General features: G+C 32.1%; 1 protein-coding gene across 2 annotated transcripts; it reads right to left on the bottom strand.

Moving 5' to 3' along the window:
- Positions 1-616: 616 nt before the first annotated feature.
- LOC139490867 (uncharacterized) lies at positions 617-22,281 on the bottom strand. Of its 2 annotated transcripts, XM_071277947.1 has the most exons (9): positions 22,057-22,281; positions 9,382-9,543; positions 8,554-8,666; positions 6,950-8,014; positions 6,757-6,813; positions 4,674-4,806; positions 3,101-3,234; positions 1,954-2,139; positions 617-1,379 (listed from the first exon to the last, which is right to left on the bottom strand). In XM_071277947.1, the coding sequence occupies exons 1-9, from the start codon at positions 22,140-22,142 to the stop codon at positions 847-849; spliced, it is 2,469 nt and encodes an 822-aa protein (XP_071134048.1). In that variant the 5' UTR covers positions 22,143-22,281; the 3' UTR covers positions 617-846. The 2 variants fall into 2 exon arrangements, with proteins under 2 accessions (XP_071134048.1, XP_071134049.1); XM_071277948.1 differs by lacking the exon at positions 6,757-6,813 and having other exon boundaries at positions 22,057-22,280.
- Positions 22,282-23,412: the final 1,131 nt, after the last annotated feature.

Below are 23,412 nucleotides of genomic sequence, written 5' to 3'. Positions count from 1 at the left end.
AAATAAACTGGCAAAAACATTGCTAAAAAAGGAAAAAGACAAACAGACAAACAATATATAGTACACATGACACAACATAAAAAACTAGGAGTGATCTCAGGTGCTCCGGAAGGGTAAGCCGATCCTGCTCCACATGTGGCATCCGTCGTGATGCTCATGTTATAACAAATACGGTAAATAGTCTAATTCGGTAGGTAACATTCATGAAAGGGAAGGGGATTGTAATAACGACGTAAAGAACATATCCGATATCATTTGTGAAACGGTTATTTCATAATAACATTTCTTTTGCTTAGAATATGCGCTTTGAATAAAATAAATTAAGGACATATTGTGATAGATCTTTATTCTGACTCTTTTTAATTTCTGTACAAAATAGGACTGAACTCAAAAAGAATGACAACATATGCAATTAAGGCTGACCTCGAACGTAGGATGTTTTAACAGGGAGTCTAATTGCCAATGTATAAATGCAGTTCTTTCTAATAATAAGACCATTTTTTTTTAAATATAAAGACAAATAAAGGAATTTGTTAATCTTACAAGGGACGCCAAATCTCCTTTAAGTATTTGCAATAGTTTTGATATTACTTGCATGGTGATGGATAAACACGTGTTTTATTGTGTAAGTTTATTAATCATACTTCTAACAATATTATATATCATCATTCATCATAAATAGCACAATGTTCGAAAATAATGTTATTTATAACATTCACAATTAAGCGCACATAATTATCATTTATTTTATTGTCACTAAATGTCCTATAAATATCAAGCTTATTGACAAGACCCATTTGTAGCGGGCAAAATTGTATCAAGTTAAAAATGTTTTCGTACTCGTATTCAAATGTCTGTTACGACACCAGATTTCTTCCCTGTTTCCGGTTGTTGATATTCGTTTTCGGCATTGTTACGTCTGACTGAAGCTGGACTTCCAGTAAATTTTTCTCCTTTGGCCTCTTCGTAAGAAATTGGAGGGATTCCGTTGACTTCGTACACTGGTGGTGGAACACCAATTGTATAAACGTCAAAAAGTTTTGGTTTTTCAGTTTCTTTTTGTAAATATACCTTCTTTTGTAGACGTCTTCTGTAGCAGATACAGAAGATGGCCAAAAGAAGAACGAAGATTCCCGCCACTCCTATAGCAGTGCCTATCAGTATCGGCAAGTAATATTGTTCTTCTTGTAATTCCATCATGTGTACATCATGTTCATGGTCCTTATCATCGTCATGGATATGAGCATGGGCCCCTCCTATAACATTTTGACTGTCTTTATGTTCGGAAATAGTAACATCTGACTGTTTTTCTATTATCGTCTCTGGTACAGGTGCTTCAGGAAGAGATCCTTGATATTCATCAATCTGTGCTTGTTGTTCTACAAAAAATATTTGAATGAAATAAAAAAAAAGTACGTTATAGTATGTAACTTTCAAATATCATGTTGTATTCTGAAATTTCAATCTTTCCTATCGTTAAAAAGTTAAGCATCTCTAAAAATGATTATTAAAATTATGAATAAGGCACGAAAATCGCACAGTTAGTTAAAATCCATAATTAGATTACTTTTCAAAATTTTTACAAGTATTAAATGACGAAACTATCAACCATGCTTTTCAAAAGTCATTTTGTACTGATTACCAATAGTCAATGTGGTGACCGCGCTGAGATTAACCGTTAATTTGGCTGTAGAACAAATTCCACTACATATCGTTTACAACTTTTTTTATTTTCTGTGTTCATTTTTCCTGGGATATTGTCAATAGAGACTTGTGGGTCAGAACAAGATGATAAGCTTTGCTAGATACACAAAACAATTTTTTTTCAACGTACTAAGTTAATGCCCCAGAAAGTTTAGAACACATACGCAAATGGTCGTAAAGTGATTTAAAGAAAACAAATGGAATATCAAATAATGCAAAATAAGTTAATACCGCTGACGCCTTACTCACCTTTATGTGCATCAAGATTAAGAGTATGCTGTCCCAGTGAAATAGCATGGTGGTCCTCTGGTATAATGGGAACTTCCTGAACAGGTTCTGGGACTGGCCCAAGGTTGTCCATTGGTTGTTCTAAATGATCAGGATCCATTGGAATACGATCATCTCTTCCACCCATTCTTTCTTCTATTCCATTTACTAAAATAAAAAGTACCTGAGTTAGAATTGTTACTATAATTTAATACACGTGAGGTCAAGAAAAGGTAAGAACAGTTTGACGCCAGTTGTTTCAAATTTAAGTGTTTTAACAAATTTCTGATATTGATGTTGTGCAAGAATCAAAATTAGACAAATTGATCCTTCCTCTATTATATTACTTCTAGAATGGTTTTGAAAAAAAAATTCTATCAAGTTCTCATAATATTTTTCATATTTATTCACCAAAAACTACACATCATCTTTTGATTCTTGTATCTTGAATTAGGTAAGGATTAGGTAAGGATTCAACACTGTTTGTATGTTGTACAGTGCACTATGGTATTTTTGTTTTACATCATCGACCTTCGGCCTTTGATGGGTTGTTGTCTCATTGGAAATATTACCACATCTCCTTTATGTTATTTTGTTTGATTTAAAAAATATACGTTTATAGGTTTTCGGTTTAGGCAATCCATGCCGGAGATAAAAAAAAAATTAACATTTTATAAATTGTAAATGTGAAAAAAGTGCTGACTTCTGGGTTTTTGATACTTTCCGTATATTAGTTTATTTGCTATTAAATACATTCATTATGTAATAAATACATTATATATAAAACTATCATTTATAATTGGATTTATTGTGATTTATAGTCACAGATGGTTTTATTATTGGAATACGAATACTAAGTAGTTTAAACTGCACTTAATCGCGAGTAAATAATGTTATTCCTTAATATACCTGTTTTCACTGCGTAAAATTGAAGTTGACAGCAGTTTATCAATGTTTCAATCTCTTAAATTGGTTAGATAGCGACCAATTTAAAAAAATAATAAAAAAGAGGTCATGTTCAAATTTCTTAAATTGGTTAGAAAGAGACAAACTATAGAAAGATAATCAGAAGAGAACGCATGCAAAATTCTAGAAACGATCATCAAAAGAATATCTAGATATCACATACTTTGTCCAATTTGACAGAATCTATTCATCTCATCCACAGTATGCCCAATTGTAGCTTTAACCAGATGTTGTTCTTGGGGTGAGTTGCATGGAGCAAGATGGTTGAATATGCATGCGATGATCATCTCACGATTCCTAAAAATAAATCACAAAAAGTAGCTATGTATGAAAACAGCAATGTAAATAACAGACAAGTGAATTGAAACAGAAATATGACACCCTGTCAAAATTGGTAAATAGACTCATCATAGATATCATGCTTTACACTGTGTCTGACGCGCGTTTTGTCTACATCAGTGACTGGAGAAATACATAAGTTAAAACGTCAATTGACTAAAATATTGAAAAGCATTGAGGACCCAAATAATCTGAAAGGTTTTCCAAATTGCACGCAGTTAAGGTAGCCTATTCATGGGTATTTCTAGAAATTGAAACTTTTGTAAACAGTTAACTCATAATTATGACTATATCAATGATGATGAAGGTCAATTCAGTAGTGCTAAAATATGTTGCTATGGAAATTAATTCTAGTTTGCTAAAACTATGTCCTTTACAGAAATTATTCAAATATTTTAAAACAATGTACTTGAAGTTACTAAAAGCTGGTTTACAGTCTATTTAAAAAATGAATAGACCATGTTTAAACAGTCAAACATAGCAGTGAAAATAAAAATATTCTCGCGAACTACACACGTAGTGTAACTTCAACGTAAAGAAATCATGTGTGTTATCAGGGTAAACGTTTTATGCTTTACAAGCATCATCTGTGTCACAATTTAAAAGTAGAAATTAGTATTTATGTATTTGATAAAACCGTGTTGGACGTCAGATTGACGTGCGGGATTTATGACAGAGCCGAATTTTCAAAACTTAGTAGAGAAACTGAAATACTGTTAGTGTCAACATATTCATAATTGAAGCTGTAAAACTAGTGGCGTGAAAATTCAGTCGTTCTTTGTCTTCAATTTTGTTGAACTTCAGAATTGTGTTGAGAGTATGTCACAAGCTGTGAAATAACGAGATTAATCGCTATAAAACACAACTAAATGAGATATGTAAGTGTTATTGGCAGGAGCAGAAGGTATGTTTCTTTTCCAGAATACTGGGGGATGTTATCAATGAAAGTGAAAGCACAATCAACAAAAATATTAAAGAATAGCTGTACATGCTATAGAATCATGTGTTGTGCGAAGGGTCAAATCTTGTCTAAGGAATGCCGCCTTTAAACGGACATCTGTTAATAACGGACAGTCAATGACCCTTAAAATATTTCGCTTAATATATAAAGGAGTAATCCAGTTTATTACATTACAACTAATTTAGTGTTCGAATATACTTTTGAAAGTTGATACGAAAAATGGCGAACAATTCAGATGTGTTGCCTCTAGCAGGTGTTTATCGCTAGAATAAAAACTACCGATAACAAAGGCATGTCATGCAAGTATAAACTACTGGTTACCTGGATTATGATAGATTACGAGGATATGCTAGGGGATATCCATAAAGATATGCAACACAGGTTTTTGATAAAATATTATTACTGTCTCCTCATATGATATATATATCGTACTTACTGACAAACGCCGTCGTAATTATAATTTACATTGAACATATTATGGTCAAGGGGAATCTGTATGTTAGCCTCCTGGAAGCATTTTTTCACAACCGTCATGTACTGAGAGAAACATTCTGGTGGAGGATGTACGCCTGTCAACAAAAAAGTGTAACATTAACAGTATACTGAAAGTAACGTTCTGCTGAACAATGTAAGCCTGTCAACAAAATGGTATTACCTAAACAGTTGATATTTTCAGTTAGATTGTACCAATATGCTCCAATTATTGATAAAAAATAACTTTATTGTAAATTACTATATAAAAGCAAATTTATCAGAACAGTATTATATTAGAGAAATGGTCACACCATTCCAATATATTTTTTACACTTAGTTCGCCCCTATCTTTAATCATCGTTATTAAAAATAATTAAAAAATGACATTAACTCTTTTAGTTATCATGCAAAAGACAATTAGTAGTGAAGGACATTAACAACTAGACAGTGTATGTCGGGATAGACGACCAGACAATTTGTTAATAGATGAAAGTATTAAATAGTGTTCGTTTGAAATAATTTCAGTGCATTAACATTTTATCGTATATTGAAAAATTATGATACTGATAATACTGATAAAATTTAAGAATAAAAAGGTGCGTCCGTTTGGATGTCCAGGGTTAAAAAATATCATTTATGTTCCAAATTGGTCGAAAGACAAATCTGTTGGCTCTGGTACGAAGAATGATATTTTCTCTGCAAGTGGAAAAAAAAATCTGATACTGGTCTTATAATTTTGTATGACAATCGCGTGTATATTTAGCATGTGACTCATCAGTGACGATCGAATCAAACAAATTAGGAGGGAAAATTAAATACAAAGTTGAAGAGGATTAAAAACCAAAAATTTGCAAATCATTGATGAGCTTTAATGTAGCATGTTGCAAGGAAAAAGGTTTGTTCATATTCTACATAATCTCTGTTTTAGTTCCAGTTGAAAATTTCCGTCCTTGGTCCGAAGCGAACTACTTTGAAGAACATAACCATAGGATTTATTAATTTGTTTTTGGTCTGAGTATGAATGAAATAATTTTTTTGTACATTCAATCAAACATTAATATTCAATTAAACGATAAATAAAAAATTCAAAAAATGTATTTGAAAAGTTATAAATAAGAAAACAATAAAGCATTTAAAAGCAGTTAAATAAAAAAAACACACGAAGCATTCACAATTACAACAGGAAAAAGTGCAAATGTATGAAGAATGCGTTTTTAATCGCTTTAAATACTGAAACGATAATACAAAGGGGTTAATTGTAATAAGGGTAGGACCAATTTCCCAATAGATTTATTTCACACTTGGGTTTTAAAATAAATAGTAGGGTAAAATTTGCTGTTCAATTGTGGTTTGGCAAATTTTGAGTATTAATCTAAAGAAATAAACTAAAAAAACATAATCTTGATCAATCCAAACATTCTATCAAAAGTAAATAGGTAACTAACTATTATACTCTTTCATTTTGGTCTTGAGTATCCTAGTTACAAAATATTTGAACCTGTACAATCTGTTACAATAAATTACCATTGTTTAAACTTTTCAACAGGCATGTAATATATAGCGTTATATTAATTGATTTTATGATACATGTAAAACAGGTTTTGATGAAAATCTTGATTATATATTGTTTAAATTCTGTATTAATCAAATTCCGTCTTGCTTTATAACTTACTGGCTGTAACCCTCTGAGTTAAACACTGACTGACGATACCGTCAAAACTTATTTGAAATTATGATAAAATCGATAGTTTAAAATACGTAGTAAATTCTCTAAAAGCTAAATTGTTAAAATGTTTAGAAGATTACTATGTTCTATACTGTTCTCTAATGTTAGTTTTATTACTTGTTAAGTTAAATGCGCAAATGAACTAAAACCCAGTTTTAATATACTACAATCCTAACTAAACTAATTAAATTGTTCACTGTGTTTGCGGCGTTTAATGTTTTTAGATGTAAATGACCGAGTACCTTTGCAGAATTGCAAATAAAATTAAAAAAAAACGCAAGCTCCAATGCAAGGTCAAGTCAAAAGCAGCAAAACTTACTAAAAGCTGTATCTACTTCCGGCTTAGCTCTGTGGTGGTGGCAATTCCAATGTACTTCTAACAAACAGAAATAGAGAAACTTACTCTATGCAGATGTTAGAAATATAACTTATTGAAATTCGACAAAAAAGTATCATCATTATTTGATCAGAAGAGAATCTTGAACTATTGACGTACAAAAAGTTCAACTTACTGAATGGAGAATTTGGTCCTGGTCTGATGCTAACTGGAGGTGTTTCTACTGGTATCCTTGGAAGTTGAACAGGGAACCTGGTCCTATGATGAGTAGGAACTTTAGGGAAACTACGGACAGATGTCTGTTGGAAGAAATGTTGAATTGCATGTGGACTTATAGACATCATAACAGACGCGCGCATCTGTGGGACATTTGGAAATTGTTTATTATTACTAACGAACTGACGACGGATAACAAAGGGTTGTATTGTTTGTCTCTGGTCATGTCTTGGCTGTTGTTGTTGTGTTGGTATAACTGGCATTTGACGGTGGCCTTGCTGAGCAGCGTTTTGTATTTTCTGCATCATCATTTGTTGATGTCTTTGTGCTTGAGCCTGTTGCAGCATACGTCTGTGATGAAGCATTCGTTGACGCATATCCATTGCACGTTGTCGTTGTTGTTGAAGCTGGAAAAGCTGTTGCTGCCGTGTCATCTGCATTTGATTTTTGGCCGCCATTTGCATATTTTGTTGATTAACAAAGGCATTATTAGATTTTAGTTGGTTCTCATGCATTCGTGGGTTACCTTGCTTATCATGTTCATGTGGGATATTATGTTTATGGAGGGAAGAATGGAAGGCATGCGCCATATCATGGTGCATTTGATGATTGTGATGATGATGCATAGGTTTCTGATGTTGATGATCGTTGACGGCTTGCTCAGATTGTCGTGGGATTTCGGGAACGGACTTCGGCTCTTGGGGACCTAGATGTCGGTGTGGACCTTCAGGGAATAAGCCATTCATCAATGAAGCTGGGGTCAGGGATTTTTGTGTTGGATTTGTTCTATCCTTCTGCATTTGACGGAGGAAATGCTGACGTTGTTTTAAGATGGCGTCAATGCGTCTCATTATCATTGGATGTGGTGCCCAGTGTTTTGGCTGTGAGAGAACTTTGTTCATTGTTTGTTGACGTTTCTTTTCATATGATGCTGGATATTCTTCCAGATCTTCAAGACGTTTTGGCCCATGTGGTTGGTCTTGGTGTTGGATTTGGTTAGTTTCTGGCATCGTTACATCGTTTCCTGAAGAAGAAGACAATATAACTAGTCTTTGAAAGATAAAGGTGAACGACTTATTCTAAAACTGCTTCCAATTTCTAAATTCAAATCATAATTTGTTTGAAATTAACAGAACATTCGTAGTTTTTACTTTACTTGAGAAATTAGCGAAATTATACAATATTTTGACAATATAAATCGCACGTAATACAAAAGTGCAAAAACTTGAATTAAAACCACACCACACCATATCGTTTGGCTATTAAAAGAATGATACGCTCTGAACTTGCAGTTAATGCAAAAATTACAGTTGTTTGATCGATATATGATGCATTCTTTAAGAGCCCGTCTATTTATAAACAGATAAATTGCTCTTAGTTAAAACTTTCCCAATAAACTAGTTGTATGATTTTTGTAAACTATCAACTTGTAACTTATTTTCTTCTTACTTTCATACGTTTAAAGCCGAAGATTTCAAGACAAAATAATTCTACAACCGTTTAAACAAACGAAACCAGAGCTTACAATAACCTCCCACCAAAATCAATGTACTTTATACTCACGTCGTACACATTGACCATTTTCATCAGGTTGGGAGCCTGGACAACATGTAGGTAAACGTATATACTGTGTGGAAGGACTGTTAGTGTATCCTCTACATACCAATCCCATTGATCTGATATAAATGAAAAAAAAGTTTTTAAAACTGGTAGATTATCGTGTGTATAATAATAAGAAGATGTATAGAATGCATGCCAATAAGACAACTCTCTATCCATGTCACAATTTGTAAAAGTAGACCAATATTGGTCAAAGGTCAGCCTATGTTGAATATTGTTTCTAAAACAATAGCTGATTGGATGATGTCAAAAATCTTATCCTTCAACAACTCTGTGTTTTAAATGCAGTTGTTATCTAAAAGTTCGTTTCTATGTATGTTACATTGTCGTTTGTTTTTTTGTTTCAAATCAGTGTTTCTGTTATTTTGTTGTTTTTCTCTTATAGTTGATGTGTTTCCTCCGGTTTAAGTTTGTAACCCGGATTTGTTTTCTCTCAATCGATTTATGACTTTTGAACATCAGTATACTACTGTTGCCTTTATGGAAGACCTTTGTAAGTATAATCCAAAAAATCGAAACATTTTAACTGGATAAAGGTGAATTGAAAAAATGTCATAACTGCAAAGAGACCAATAATTTGTATTCATTTGTTGGGGGACATGTCCTTTTTCTCGGAATAAGTCCGAAATGACATGTATTTTTGGTAAATTGCGATTTCCCTTAATGTCTTTGTGTGTCTTTTGTTAATGTTTTGCTTACTTATATATATACCCTATATCTGCTATTTCGTTTAAAAAAGGGTGAATAAATGAATAAATATAGAAATCTTACGTTTGATGTGCGACAACTGGAACGACACCTGGGACTGGATGGAAACATGGGTATGTCAATAGTTCTTTACGAATTACGGTCCTTCGTAACAATGCCATGCATTTGTTCTCATCTTTATTTTCTGGTACTTGAACCATTGACTGCTTGGTTACGATCATTTGACTGAAAAAGTAAATAGGACGAATTTATGCAATTCTGTCTACATTCCGGGTTCAAAACCTAAATATATCCTAACATATTTTTGGGTGATCTTTTTTCATTCATATTACGAAACCCATTATGAATCTTTACTCGAGGTTAAACGTGAACTGTATCGCTCACAAAGTATTTTTGCATAAAATGTATACAACGAAAAAGACCATTTGTGTTGAATGAAACCTTTTTTAAACCGAAACCTTGTATTGTTTACTCTGATGGATATTTATCTTATTATCAATCCTATCAAATCTCCTCATTTCTATATTGTTGATGGTTTTTGAAAGACACAAAGTTTCTGTCTATTCATAATAGTTGTCAAGATAGATAAAGATAAAAATAATGTGTTCAAACTGCAATTGAGGGGACTCAAGGAGTTGCTTGATATTTTAGTAATTTTACAAACTTTAGATGTGATTTTTCAGACTATTTGATATTTATGTTTTGGTCTAGCTTTCAAAATATTGAGTAAAAAATCAATAAATTCCATAAGAAGGAATATATGTAATATCATGTATCGTCTCGAATAAAGACCTATTGAGATCTTATAAGCTTTAGGGTAAACATTCTCCCTTTTTAGTAAAGTTGAGTTTCAAACAATGGGTGATTCGGATATTGAAATTTGCATGGTCAATTCAGAAACATCAGTAATGACATCATTGCCCTGTCTCATCGAATATTGGAAATTCCATGTTTTTCTAAATCGAATTGCAAAATATATATTTAATAATTACAGCAGAAAAGCAATGAATTTATTGAATCCAATGTAATTCTGCACATTTTGGTTATATACATGACACTGTAGCTCTAAGGAGAAGCGGCGACGGATTTCTAAATGAGTGTTTTTGTCCTGTACCAAGTCAGGAATATGGCCTTTGTTATATTAGAGTTCGTTTCTGTGTGTGTTACATTTTAACGTTGTGTTTCTGTTGTGTCATTTGCTTCCTCTTATATTTGATTGTGGATTCACATTACTATAAGACGTGTCACGGTACTTTTCTATCCCAAATTCATGTATTTAGTTTTGATGTTATATTTATTATTCTCATCGGATTTTGTCTAATGTTTAGTTAGTTTCTGTGTGTGTTACATTTTAATGTTATGTCGTTGTTCTCTTGTATTTAGTGCGTTTCCCTCGGTTTTGGTTTTTAACCCGGATTTGTTTTTTTCTATCGATTTATGAGTTTCGAACAGCGGTATACTACTGTTGCCTCTATTTTTCAAATTAAAAGTGTCCAGTGTTTCTTTGATTTTTTTTTAATTTCTTTTCGATTCTCCCATTTTTTGTTCTTATAAGAGAACATCACATGATAGCCCCGGATGATCAGAGTGAGTCATTGACGACATGAATCTGTCAAACGAATCCCGTTAACTGTGAAAATACATCTTTTTTATACAATTTGACACAAGTTAATCACTCAAGTATTTATTAAGTACTTATTCTTTATGCAAAATGAAGATAAAATGAGATGTTTAATCGGTAATATACAGTTGAAAATTATGATAAATAGCGATTACACGTAACCAACGAGCCTTTTAACGATTCGTTTTCTTTAATTATTCTATCGGTGTTTTCTTAAACAAACGAATTATTATACTACTTCACATCTTATATTTTTTTTTTAATAAGAATACCTACTTTCAAGAACCGCATTACAAAATTTAAAATTACTAATGTAAATATAAAAAAGAAAGATGTCGTATGATTGCCAGTGAGACAACTGTCCACAAGAGACCAAAATGACACAGACATTAACAACTATAGGTTACCGTACGGCCTTCAACAATGAGCAAAGCCCATACCGCATAGTTGATTGTGATTCCTTCCCAAAAGTTTTTTTTCTCGTTATATTTATCGATTTGTTTATGGGTTTTATACAAGATCAAAAGATAAGCAGTTATTACAATTGTCCTTTTTAATTCTAAAAAGAAAGCATGTACACTGACTTTTGTGTTACCAAGTAGTACCGTTTAAATTAACGAGAAAACGTCATCAAGGCATCCATGTTGCGCGACGTTTGCACGAGTGAGCAAATCTGTTAAATAAGGGTGCATTTCTTTCTAACACAAATGATGCAAACGACTAAGCGCGCACATGTTTTGGTCATTTCTTTCAAACATAAGTTTGCAAAGTTTACATAAACTTTAACAAACTATGCAAACGATAAAACTGCGTCTGCAGTTTGTCGTTTGTTTCTTACTTCAACCTGTTTAAACGAAGTATTTGTTTCTACGTTTGTAAAAAGTTTGTTTACCAACAACATGTGCATGCATTATTGAAAGTGCAAACAGGGTCAGTAAAGACTTATCAAACGATGTATTTATTTCTACTTTTGTATCGTTTAGAAAACAACGACAAACGCGAAACAACGTTTACAAAATTTTGGTTAGAAAGAAATGCAGCCTTTAACATATATATTATTTTTCTTTGAGATGTATTGACCATAGGATAAAGTAGTACTACTTTTTTCTAATGATTTATTATATTGGCACATGAATTACACTTGATCTGTTCTTTATAAACATTGAAACGAAGCTATGATGCACCGTTTGCACGACGATGAACGAAAGATTAAATAGTTTGTTATTGAAAACAGAATTTCAAATAGTTCCTTTAATTGATTTATTGAAGCGAGCGAAATATAGTTTTGTTTTGTATTTCATTGACCATCTGAAAGACAGATAATTATAGTAGTAAGATCTACACATTTAGAAATTAGTTAATTTTGCTCACACCGTAGTCTGGATTATTTAACGGAGAATGGGACAGGAAATACCATTTTTGTCCATACTAATGTTCAACATTTACAATTATCAGGGAGAAAAACATACTGAGTTTGTGTTTCTAGGCTACATTCTGCAGTTTTCAACAGTTAAATGTCATTTTTTCCGAAATGTACAATAATCATTGATTTTCTTAATACTCATCATAGATACAAGGCTTCAAAACGTTATGCATAGGCCAAATATGCATGAAGATAGAAATCCTTATCATTTTAAACAATTCACTATTTAATAAAACCCAAACTTTGCAGTGAAATGGGAATAAATGAATAAATACAAGTGGAGTCCTAAAATTAATAAATATCATTAACAGAAGAATAAAACTATTATACATTAGACAATGAACAAAGTGTTAACAATAAAAGTATTCCATTACATTGATGGATAGAAGAAAGAACAACCCCGGAATTAATTACTGAAATGACTCACTATAGAAATTGTTTGTCTCGTTAATAGCTATTTATACATAAAAATGTATCCGCTATAAATAAAGGCAACAGTAGTATACCGCTGTTCGAAATTCATAAATCGATTGAGAAAAAACGGGTTACAAACTAAAACTGAGGGAAACACATCAAATATAAGAGGAGAACCACGACACAACAGAAACACAACATTAAAATGTAACACACACAGAAACGAACTATAATATAACAATGGCCATTTTCCTGACTTGGTAAAGGACATTTTAATAAAATAAAATGGTGAGTTTAATCTGGTTATGTGGCATGCCAAACCTCTCGCTTTTATGGTAAATGTTAAATATAACATTAAAATGACAACATTACATGATAGGACTACAATACCAGGACTGTAAATTAGTGGAAAACAAAGTTTATCAAAAAGACTGGAATATGCGATCTGATTTTCGATGAGTCAACCTTTCTCAAACGACGATGGAAGTTTTTAACGACCTTGTCTGGCTATAAAGCCCTTGCATGGTCTGTCTTCCCACATACCAAATGGTGTGTATATACATGTATATATAAGCTAGCAACTATATAGGTCAACAATAAGCAAAATCCATATTGCATAGCAAGCTATAAAAGGTCCCGAAATGATAAAGCAAAACAATTCAAACGAGAAAAATAACGGTCTGATTTATGTACAAATTAAACTAACAACGAGAAAACCTGATATACAGCAACAGACGTCAACCACTAAATAACACGCTCCTCATTTCAGACGACAGACACAAACATAAGATGGCGAGGTTAGACATTGGCACAGTAGTACAACAGTACAACACCAGAACAAACTACAAATCAATAAACAAAAAGCATATGATAAAAATCAACAAACGACAACCACTGGATCCTGACTTGAGACAGACACATACATAGTGTGGTGGGGTTGGACAAGTTTGCTGACGCTAAAGCCTCACCAACGAGGGACAGTGGTACAACAGTACAACACCCGAACATAATGTACGAAACAATAAACAAAATATGATAAACAGCAACAAACGACAAGCGCTTAATTCACCTTATCTTTTGACAAATCATTTGACTTTCGTACATTTCTTGTCCAAATTATGACGTATTACCATCTCTTGAATCATTTATAAATAGTCACAAAAAATGTTTATTTTTTTTTTTCAGCTGGTAGATAATGTTATCTATTTTAGACTGAAAACAAAAACTAATGCTTTATTCTATGCAAAGCTTATTCAAACATGTTATTTTGTGATATATGTATTGCGTACATGTAATTATTATGTGATGTATCTGGTGGTTTCGTCATTCTGACGCGTGAAGGTGATGTAATACGCCATGTTGTACATGTATGCTTGAGTGTTATTAAAAGTCTGAATATTTTGAATGTTCCTTTTTTCACTGAATTGGTAAACTTTTGTATCGAAACTAACTGTAACAAAAGCTCTTTTTTAAGATTGTGAAGATTTTTTTATTTGTACGTTGGCGTTTTTTCTGACTGATTAAACAGTATTTACTTTTAACTAGTAAAAATACTCACAGAGAAGATGTATGTTCGGTTTATTTAATTCGTCTTGTGTCATATATTTATTTTGTAATTTGGAGAAGCTGATTTTGAAAGCGGATCTTTGACACTATTTACTAAATACATTGTATATTCACATATTTTTACATCTGTTTACATTGTATTTAATATAAGAATAAGAAAGTTTGGAGTGATTGCCAATGAAACAACTATCCACACTGAGACCGAAAGACGCAGGTGCTAGCAAATATAGATAATTTTACGACCTTTAACAATGAACAAAAATCATGCTATATACCGAACTATAAAAAGGCACGACATGACAAAAATGGAAAAATATAGAAGAGAAAACCAAAAGATCTATTTACAAAATAATAAACGAACACTAACCAACGTCTATTTCAGCCGGCGATCCTTGGCATGAGAAGAGCACATACGGAATGTAGCAGGGAACAGGTATCTGTCCCTATCATGGCGGCACCCACAAAATGTATTAGCTAAACGAAAAAGTAGTGTATCCACTAGGAAAAGGTCGGGGAAAAACAATGTAAATAGTAAACAACTTAAACATACTTCTTCTTTAATTCAGAATGTTGTGGAAATTAATATTACATGATTACATAATCAACTTGAGATGTGAGAATAGTGACTGTTTACATCGAGACTTCTTAGGTATAATATGGCGACTTTAGAAGCTATTGTCGAACTTTAAACTGTTTATAGATTCAAAAATAACACTTTTTACTTCAAAGCTAGACTCTGTTGACAAAACTTAACGCATCTAATTGCTGAGGTCAGGTCAGAAGTTGTGTAAGTAAATTCAGATCTGATTACTACACAAACTGGATGTAAAAGCTTAGAGTAGATCACAACAAGCTAGAGAGAGGTATAGGACAGAGAGAGTCCCAACTCAATACTCCAGAACTGGAAAAAATGGAACGTCTAAAAGAAAAAGCATTAAGGACAAGCTTTTTGCATTGAACAAAAATCAACCTTTTATGGAGTCGTTCAATGGCTGTCTCAGTGACTGGTACCCAATACCTGTTTTTTTTATCTTCATTTCTAAAACAACTAAGTGCATACAGTTTATTACGGTGTACTTAAATCGTGCACATTGGAATGGAACAGAACTCGATATTTTGTACAACAAATCCAATGAAATAGATGATATTGTAATTGTTTATTCATTAATGAACAGGAGACGTAACTGACAGTTTGGTGGTGTGTACCAGGAATAAACGAGAGTTTATGGCCTTCCCGTCGGAAATCATATTTTTGCCAAGACTGATGTTCATTGTCCTGAACTGTCATTGTGTCTCTTTCGATAAGATATTAATTAAAATGATTTATTTTCACATACAGGATAGATATCTATTATATTTGTTTAAAAACATTCATTTTGTCAGTTAAAGCTTTTTTGACAATAATTCAAATGAATGAAGACGTTGAAAAAAATTATTGGCAAAAGAAATCAATAAATAACTGAGACACATCTACCGTGTATCATACTATTCCTCTAATAGAATTTGTGTACATTTGACATATTGGTATAGTGGCGCAAATTACATTTTCAGCTGTTACATACATTTGTTTATTTTTATTTCTGTTTATTTAGTATTTTTACTTATTTATTTGATCCTGTAATTGACGTTTAACCTTCTATAATTGACAACTTTGGTACAATGATTTGCATTTTTTGCAGGATTTTGTTAAAATTTACACCGAATGACATCTGTTTATAACAGTAAGGATTTTATTTGCAGCGGAAATGTCAAACAAAAATATACATTTACCTCAAAAAGATTTTAAGTATCATTTAAACCTCTCCTTCTCACAATTTTTTCTTCTTCATTATATATATTCTGGGAAAATAGAAACACTTCTTTGAATGTGCTATTTATAATGTGTACGTCTTATAATGCACTTTCTATGATTTCATTGCTTTAGGCAGATTACTTAGTCTCATAAATAATAGTGGCATAATAATTAATTAATTAATAATATGCCGAAAATTTCGGTAAAATATCACATCAATAAACTAAAATGTAAACAAAAAACTATTAAATTCCAAAATATGCACTATAATCTTTTTATGATAAGAAGATCCTTGTTTAGTTTCAGCTTTAGGGCTATTAACTTGAAATGTAAACATTATGTCCTTCAACTAATGCTTGTTTCACATCATAATGCCTTATTATCATGTTGAAGTCAAAGATATTCACTTTTTTAAACCGTAGTTACCGTTTTTTATATTCATTCACTTATGAATCAAATATTATTTGGCTTCAAATATGACCAGTTCAGTATTCGACATTACTTTAATAGTGAGGTTCGGAATTTGTCAGGGCTATCCGATTTGAGATCTTTTCTATATCGATATTGCTTTCCAGAGATATGATAACGTTATAATGTGATGTATAATAAGAAAGCGGCACAAGAAAAGTAATTTTTAAAAACCTTCACCAGTAATGTTCGAGACAAAATGTGTGGAAAACAAGACAGAGTAACGCGTATCAAAACTGAAAAAAAATCCAAAAAGAACAGTCGTAATCGGCCAAAGTAAACTGTATTTTAGTTCTAGTAAATTAAATATATCATGAACTTAATACATTTTTCACTTCTGAATCAAATGTTATTTTTCTTCAAATATGACCGGTTCAGTATTCGACATCATTTTAACAGTGATGTTCGGAATTGGTCAGGGTTATCCGATATGAGATCTTTTCCGGTATTGCTTTCGTGAGATATGATAACGTTATAATATGATGTATAATAAGTAATACGTCACAAGAAAAGTATTTCTTTTTAAAAACCTTCACCAGTAATGATCGAAACCAAATGTGTGGAAAACAAGACAGAGAAACGCGTAAAAAAACCCAACAAAAAAAGTCCTAAAAACAGTCGTAAACGGCCAAAGTAAACTTTATTTTACAGAGTTCTAGTTAAATTAAATAGATCATGAACTAAATATATATTTAAAGTCGTATAATGATTAAGTCATTAATTTAATTCTTGTATGCAAATGGTATTCCACCCAAAATTGTCATTTTGGGCTAATGATATATTTGATGGATATTGTTTACAAAGGATGAATTGTTTTTTAATGACAACATTAGTACTAAAACATTGACTACACCTGCACCGCCGACACAAATAATAGACATAAAAACATGCATTATATATAGCTGTTTGATCAGAGAAACGGTCCGAATAAAGACAATACGTTTATTATTGCCACCTTATGTTACTTGATTGAAGGTGGTTAGTGATTGATAATATTATAAAACGTATTCATCTAGCGATTATTACGAAAACGATTAGTAAAAGTCGGATTGATTGTCTTTTTATTAACCCCTTTCCTACTATACACGGGATTCATAAAAATATAACAAAAAAAGATAAAATATATTAGGCTTGTACGAATCTTTATGTTATAAATTATCTTTTGTAAGTTGTTGTTGTAACAGAGATAAAATTGAGAATGGAAATGGGGAATGTGCCAAAGAGACAACAACCCGACCATAGAAAAAAACAACAGCAGAAGGTCACCAACAGGTCTTCAATGTAGCGAGAAATTCCCGCACCCGGAGGCGTCCTTCAACTGGTCCCTAAACAAATATAGAGTTTGTTATTCCTTTACCAATGCAACCATTTAAAAAAACCACCTAGTTATGAGAAAAATATTATATTTTTAATACGAACGTCTTTATAAATAAACATGACCTTTGTGGTTCCTAAATGTAAAAATAAGGAGATTTGATATAATTGCCAATGAAACAACTACCCACCGGAGATCACTGGAAGAGAACGTCAGAAATTGAATTCTAAATCGGATAATGTACGGCTTTAAACAACACCAAGATTCATATAGTAAGAACTTATATAGACAAACAGAACAAGCTGAAAACAAATAAGGCGGATAATTACAAGCGACAACCACAGAATTACAGGCTCCTGACTTGACACAGACACTGAACTGTATACTTCTTTTGAAATAAGGATATACCGTATCTAAGTAAGCGTTATCAAGGTATTATGTTTTCCTGACTTATTTTCTACTAATAGTCTAGTTATTATATTACTGACCTTTGCTGTTCACTTTTAGATTATTTTGAACAGGGAAACAACTAGATAGACAGCTGACTACGCAAGCTTATGACAATGCCATCATCAATTATGATATGTAAATAATTTTTGTTTCGTTTGTGTACCCAACAAGTGGATTTCAAAATAGATAGTTACGGGATGAAACATATTTATTTCTAACGCTTAGTAAAACATGCCTCTTCGATAAGGTTTGTTTTTGTAGGAAACATACAGTCTGTCCCATTTAAAAGTTGCCTCCCTTTGTTAAAAATTTCTAAAATTGGAACCAAAACCAATAATTCTAACATGCACTATTAGGAAGGACTAAAGCAATAAGAATGTTATAAGAAACATTTTGGTTAATATCAGTTTTGCCTGGGGGTTTATTTCAACATACAGTTCCTGTTTTTTATGACCAATCGATATTAATGTTTACATTATAGAGTTCAAAATAGGTCACATATGAAGGTAATATACCGCTGTTAGTCAAATACGTGTTGTATTCGAAATCCTAAAGAAAAATTAACAAACCGAGTTAGAAAATTTAAAGTCAAACTCGCATCAACCCCAAACGGAGGAGATCTGGATGCACAGTCATTTTTAAATCTTATACTACACACATACGTATCCCCTTTCTGCGATTCGATTTTTTTCTAGTAATAAATAACTATCTGTGATTCTAAAGTCATTTCTAGTAGTTTAAACAGATATGCTTGGGCCCCAACACGTTTGTAATACAATGTGTAACTTTTCTTGACCGGACTAGTGATAAATCACCTTTGATCACATTCTTTTTACTTTGATTCAATTGACGTAAATTCCCATATTTTTTTAATGATTAATACATGATGAAAATAAGAAGTAAGATCATGTAATAGGAAAACAAAAATATGTTTAGTTGATGTCACGTTCTTCTGAAATATGTATACAAGATATGCAAAATGTAGTACTAATATGTTTATTAGGGAATATTTCCTAGTCATCTGATGATAAATAGGTTTTTTGCATAAGAACCAAGAAACTCTTTGTTGTCATTTGTGTTTTGTCATGTTTAACAAAGCCATTGTAGGGAAAGTCAGGGTTTTGTATAATACATACATGGGCACAAAATGTAATGATAATTTGTATACATATATTTTATTTTCATCGTGTTGATTTGGAAGCCAGTTTAAACTGGATCCATAGCAAAAATGTTGGCATAATTTTGCAAAAGCTTAAACAGCAGAAATTATATAAAAAAAAAGTAGCAATAACAATACAATCCCATTAGAAAGAATAAAATGTACATTTATCCATTAGGGTTTAAAACACCTTGAATATATAAATAAATTATCAAAACTAGTAAATGTTAACTCTAATTTATTCTTAAGTGACCTAAAAAAGAAGAAAATGAAATATTCCCCCAAAAACATGATTATTTGACCTCCCTACAACATATTTACAGAAATAAACAAAAGACCAAAGCTACAATTGTCTCATGAATTATGCATAGTCCTACTAAATTAACCAAGCGTCATTATTACTTATGTAATACACATTGTACGTAGATGGGGATTTCTTGTTACATGTCCGTTAGTTGTCAGTACATATGTTTCATGGTATACATTTTTATGATTTACATGTTTATCTAAACAAAAAAGTTCAAGGAAACGTTCATACATTTTTGTAGATATCTTATCAGTTTTTTTTTATAAAAGCTATGGCAAATATGATTTTATAAAATCTAAGGTTTTAGAATAAGATTTGCAAAACTTAGCTCTTGTTAGAAACTCCCCAAAACGCAAAATTTCGAATATAGTGTTTTAAAATGATTGTATCCACTGACTATGAACCCATGATGCAATTACATTGTCATTACAAATTTTGTTTTAAGGATAACCTCTCAATTCAACTCAGTAGTCAGCACTTCGGTACTGGCATGACTTATACCATATACTTTCTTCAAACTCCTCGTTCACAAACAAAGAATTTTTTAAGAAACTAAGGTTTTAATTCCCTCAGGCCGCGAAAGTTAATTGAAGATGAATTCGGCCAAGGATTTGTATAGTCTTACTATACAAATGCTTGATTCGGCTAATCTATTTATTTCCAAAGGAGCCATACAGCTTCAAACATTCCAACGTATTAACGCAGTCCTGACTTTCTAATGTTTTTGGTTGGGTGTCAGTCCTGAAGAATGTAAATCCAGTAAAGCCTTTCGGACGCACGATATTTGTAAAGTGTTAATTTAATTTTCAAGTAGTCTACTAAAGTGTAGATGCACTCTACACAATTTTTTTATTCATACAAAAAGCTAAAGAAACAGAAGTTAATTTAATTTTTACCAATCGTGTCTAAGAACATGGAATCATGTGTTCATGCGTCAGAACAAACCAGATTTAAACATTATTTATTCCGTAATCACCAAAAAGAGGATATCAATCACAATACAATCTACAGACCGGTTAAATCTATTACTAACTTTCATTTGGTAAATGCTCCTTTATAATATATAGTATATACACATGTTTAAGGTAAATGTACTTCAATGATGGAACGAGAACACATCTTTAAACATGTTATTCATCAGTATATTACAAGTAAATGAAAAAATCTTGAGACATTTTCAGGAGATGTATCAAATAACATGTTAATAATAGTCTAGTTGTCGTCATGTTGTTTAAAAAGACACAGTGAACCTATTTTAAGAGTATATTGGGTGTGAATTATTAGCGATTGTTGTAGCTCTAATGAAATTACTCCTTATGGGTCACACTTCGGCGACAATCAGTACTACAGTGTTTAATTCAATGTATTCGTGTATAAAAATGTACCTTTTATTGTTGTTTTGTATATTTATTTGAATGTAATGTGAGACGCAAATAAATAAAATACTGAATATTGTAAATTTAAGTTTTAAAATACATATTTACTTAAGATGGATTGAACATTTTCCAGGAAGATATACTAGTATAAGCTTTACGGTTTACCTCTTTCGAATCGATAAGTTGAAACTATCATTTTAATCAAATTAAAGCAAAAACCATTGGTACAATAGATTTAAGAATACCATCACATTCAACAAGCTATATCATATGGTAAAATAAATTTGTTGAAGAACTCAATCGCTGGAACCATGAAACCGTTAGCGACTCATCTTCAAATTACTGAATTCGTTTTCGTGTTTGTTTTCCGTTTCATTGTGTTTAATTCATATGATAGGTCTATGACTTAAATCCATACAATTTCATTTTTTCAACCCAATTGTATGGCTGTCATTTGGACATTGAAGAGGCTATGAACAGGAATCGGAAGAGCGATCCCGGGTTCGCTCCCCGGCTGTAACGGTGCAAGTAATGGTGATAGGTTCGAATTTGTATGATGTTTAAACCAAATTAATTAAGATGATTTTGTTTCCTTCTCATTGTTGAATGTCACACAGTGCGGCCTATAGTTTTCTCATTGGCAATCAAATCACATAATCCTTATTTTGTGTATATGAGTTATCGAGTTGACATCTGTCTATGGCTTTTACAATCTCGATCCGTTAAGTCCTTTGAGTTTATCAATTAATAGTAGCTTTGGTCAACCTTTTTTTCACTTTTTAAATTATTTGACAGCATTACATATTGGTACAATTGCCTTGGTAGCAACTGAAGAGACTCTACTCACCCTTGATGAGCATTGCTGAGATCAGTTAATACAGTCCATACAGAAATAAGAAAAATAACAGAAAATGATATCCGTATGCCCTCCATTTTCAATACATCTGTTAACTTAACGTGGAAATGTCTTTATTTTGCTCGTTTAGTATGATCCCTTGTCTTAAGGTTGTCAGTATTTACCCTCAGGCATATGTAAAATGGCAATACATCATGTGCGACAGAACCAACTTGTAGACATAAGTTTCTCATCTAGTGTCACGTGATTACTTACGAAAGGAACTATATTGTCATTACCATCGCAATATTCAAATGTAAGCAAAATACAGGAAACAGCGAAAAAAATAATTGACAACAGTTACATGTATTTAGGTATTTTATCATGGAAAAATGGAAATTTTATTACTTATTGGTTAATTGGTTTCCTTTCACTTGAAATGACAAACCATGGATAGTGACTAACACATGACAAAGGACCAATGGATAAACAAATGAACCTTTAGTCTCAGATGCATGTTTTTTTCATTTGTTGTTATTGGATTTGAACTAGCTGCCAGTAATTGCGAGTAATCTCAGATCTATACTTCGTGTCTTTTTGTTGTTGGGATGTACAAGTACCCGTCCACGTCCATTCTATGTTTTGTTATATGCATTTCTATTTATATCCATCTGATGCATGAGTTAAGCCTTTTTAACTGATTTTTATAGTTTGTTCTAATGTTGTTCTGTTACACCACTGTCCAGGGTTAGGGGAGGTTGGAATCCCGATAACAGGTTTAACCCCGCAATGTTTTGTATGCATGTGCCTGTCCCAATTCAGAAGCCTGTAGTTCAGTGGTTGTTGTTGTTGCCGTGTTACATATTTGTTTTTCGTTAAAAAAAGAAAATTAATTATGCAGTTGGTTTTCTTGTTTTTAATAAAGGCAACAGTAGTATACCGCTGTTCAAAACTCATAAATCCATGGACAAAAAACAAAATCGGGATAACAAACTAAAACCGAGGGAAACGCATTAAATATAAGAGGAGAACAACGACATAACACTAAAATGTAACTCATATAGACAAAATCCCACGAGAATAACAAATATAACATATATATATAACATCAAAACCAAATACATGAATTTGGGATAGACAAGTACCGTGACACGTCTTATCGCAATGTGAATTTACACTCAAAAATAAGAGAAAACAAACGACACAACGTTATAATGTAATACACACAGAAACGAACTATAATATAACAATGACCATATTCCTGACTTGGTACAGGGCATTTTTAAAGGAAAAAATGGTGGGTTGAACCTGGTTTTGTGGCATGCCAAACCTCGCACTTTTATCGCCATGTGAAATATAACATCAAAA

This window comes from Mytilus edulis, chromosome 10 (genome assembly GCF_963676685.1).
Source record: "Mytilus edulis chromosome 10, xbMytEdul2.2, whole genome shotgun sequence".
Taxonomy (NCBI): Eukaryota; Metazoa; Mollusca; class Bivalvia; order Mytilida; family Mytilidae; genus Mytilus; species Mytilus edulis.
Note: the sequence above shows the minus strand (reverse complement) of the source record. Positions and strands in the feature narration are given on the sequence as shown.

What these genes read in the sequence shown, in the direction of transcription:
- LOC139490867 (XM_071277947.1), bottom strand. Translation starts at nt 22,142, where the DNA reads ATGGAGGGCATACGGATATCATTTTCTGTTATTTTTCTTATTTCTGTA. An exon ending in CCAGTTGTCGCACATCAAAC is followed by an intron (nt 8,667 to 9,381) that starts GTAAGATTTCTA and finishes CATTTATATCAG; the next exon opens with ATCAATGGGATTGGTATGTA. An exon ending in TAATCTTGATGCACATAAAG is followed by an intron (nt 1,380 to 1,953) that starts GTGAGTAAGGCG and finishes TATTTTTTGTAG; the next exon opens with AACAACAAGCACAGATTGAT.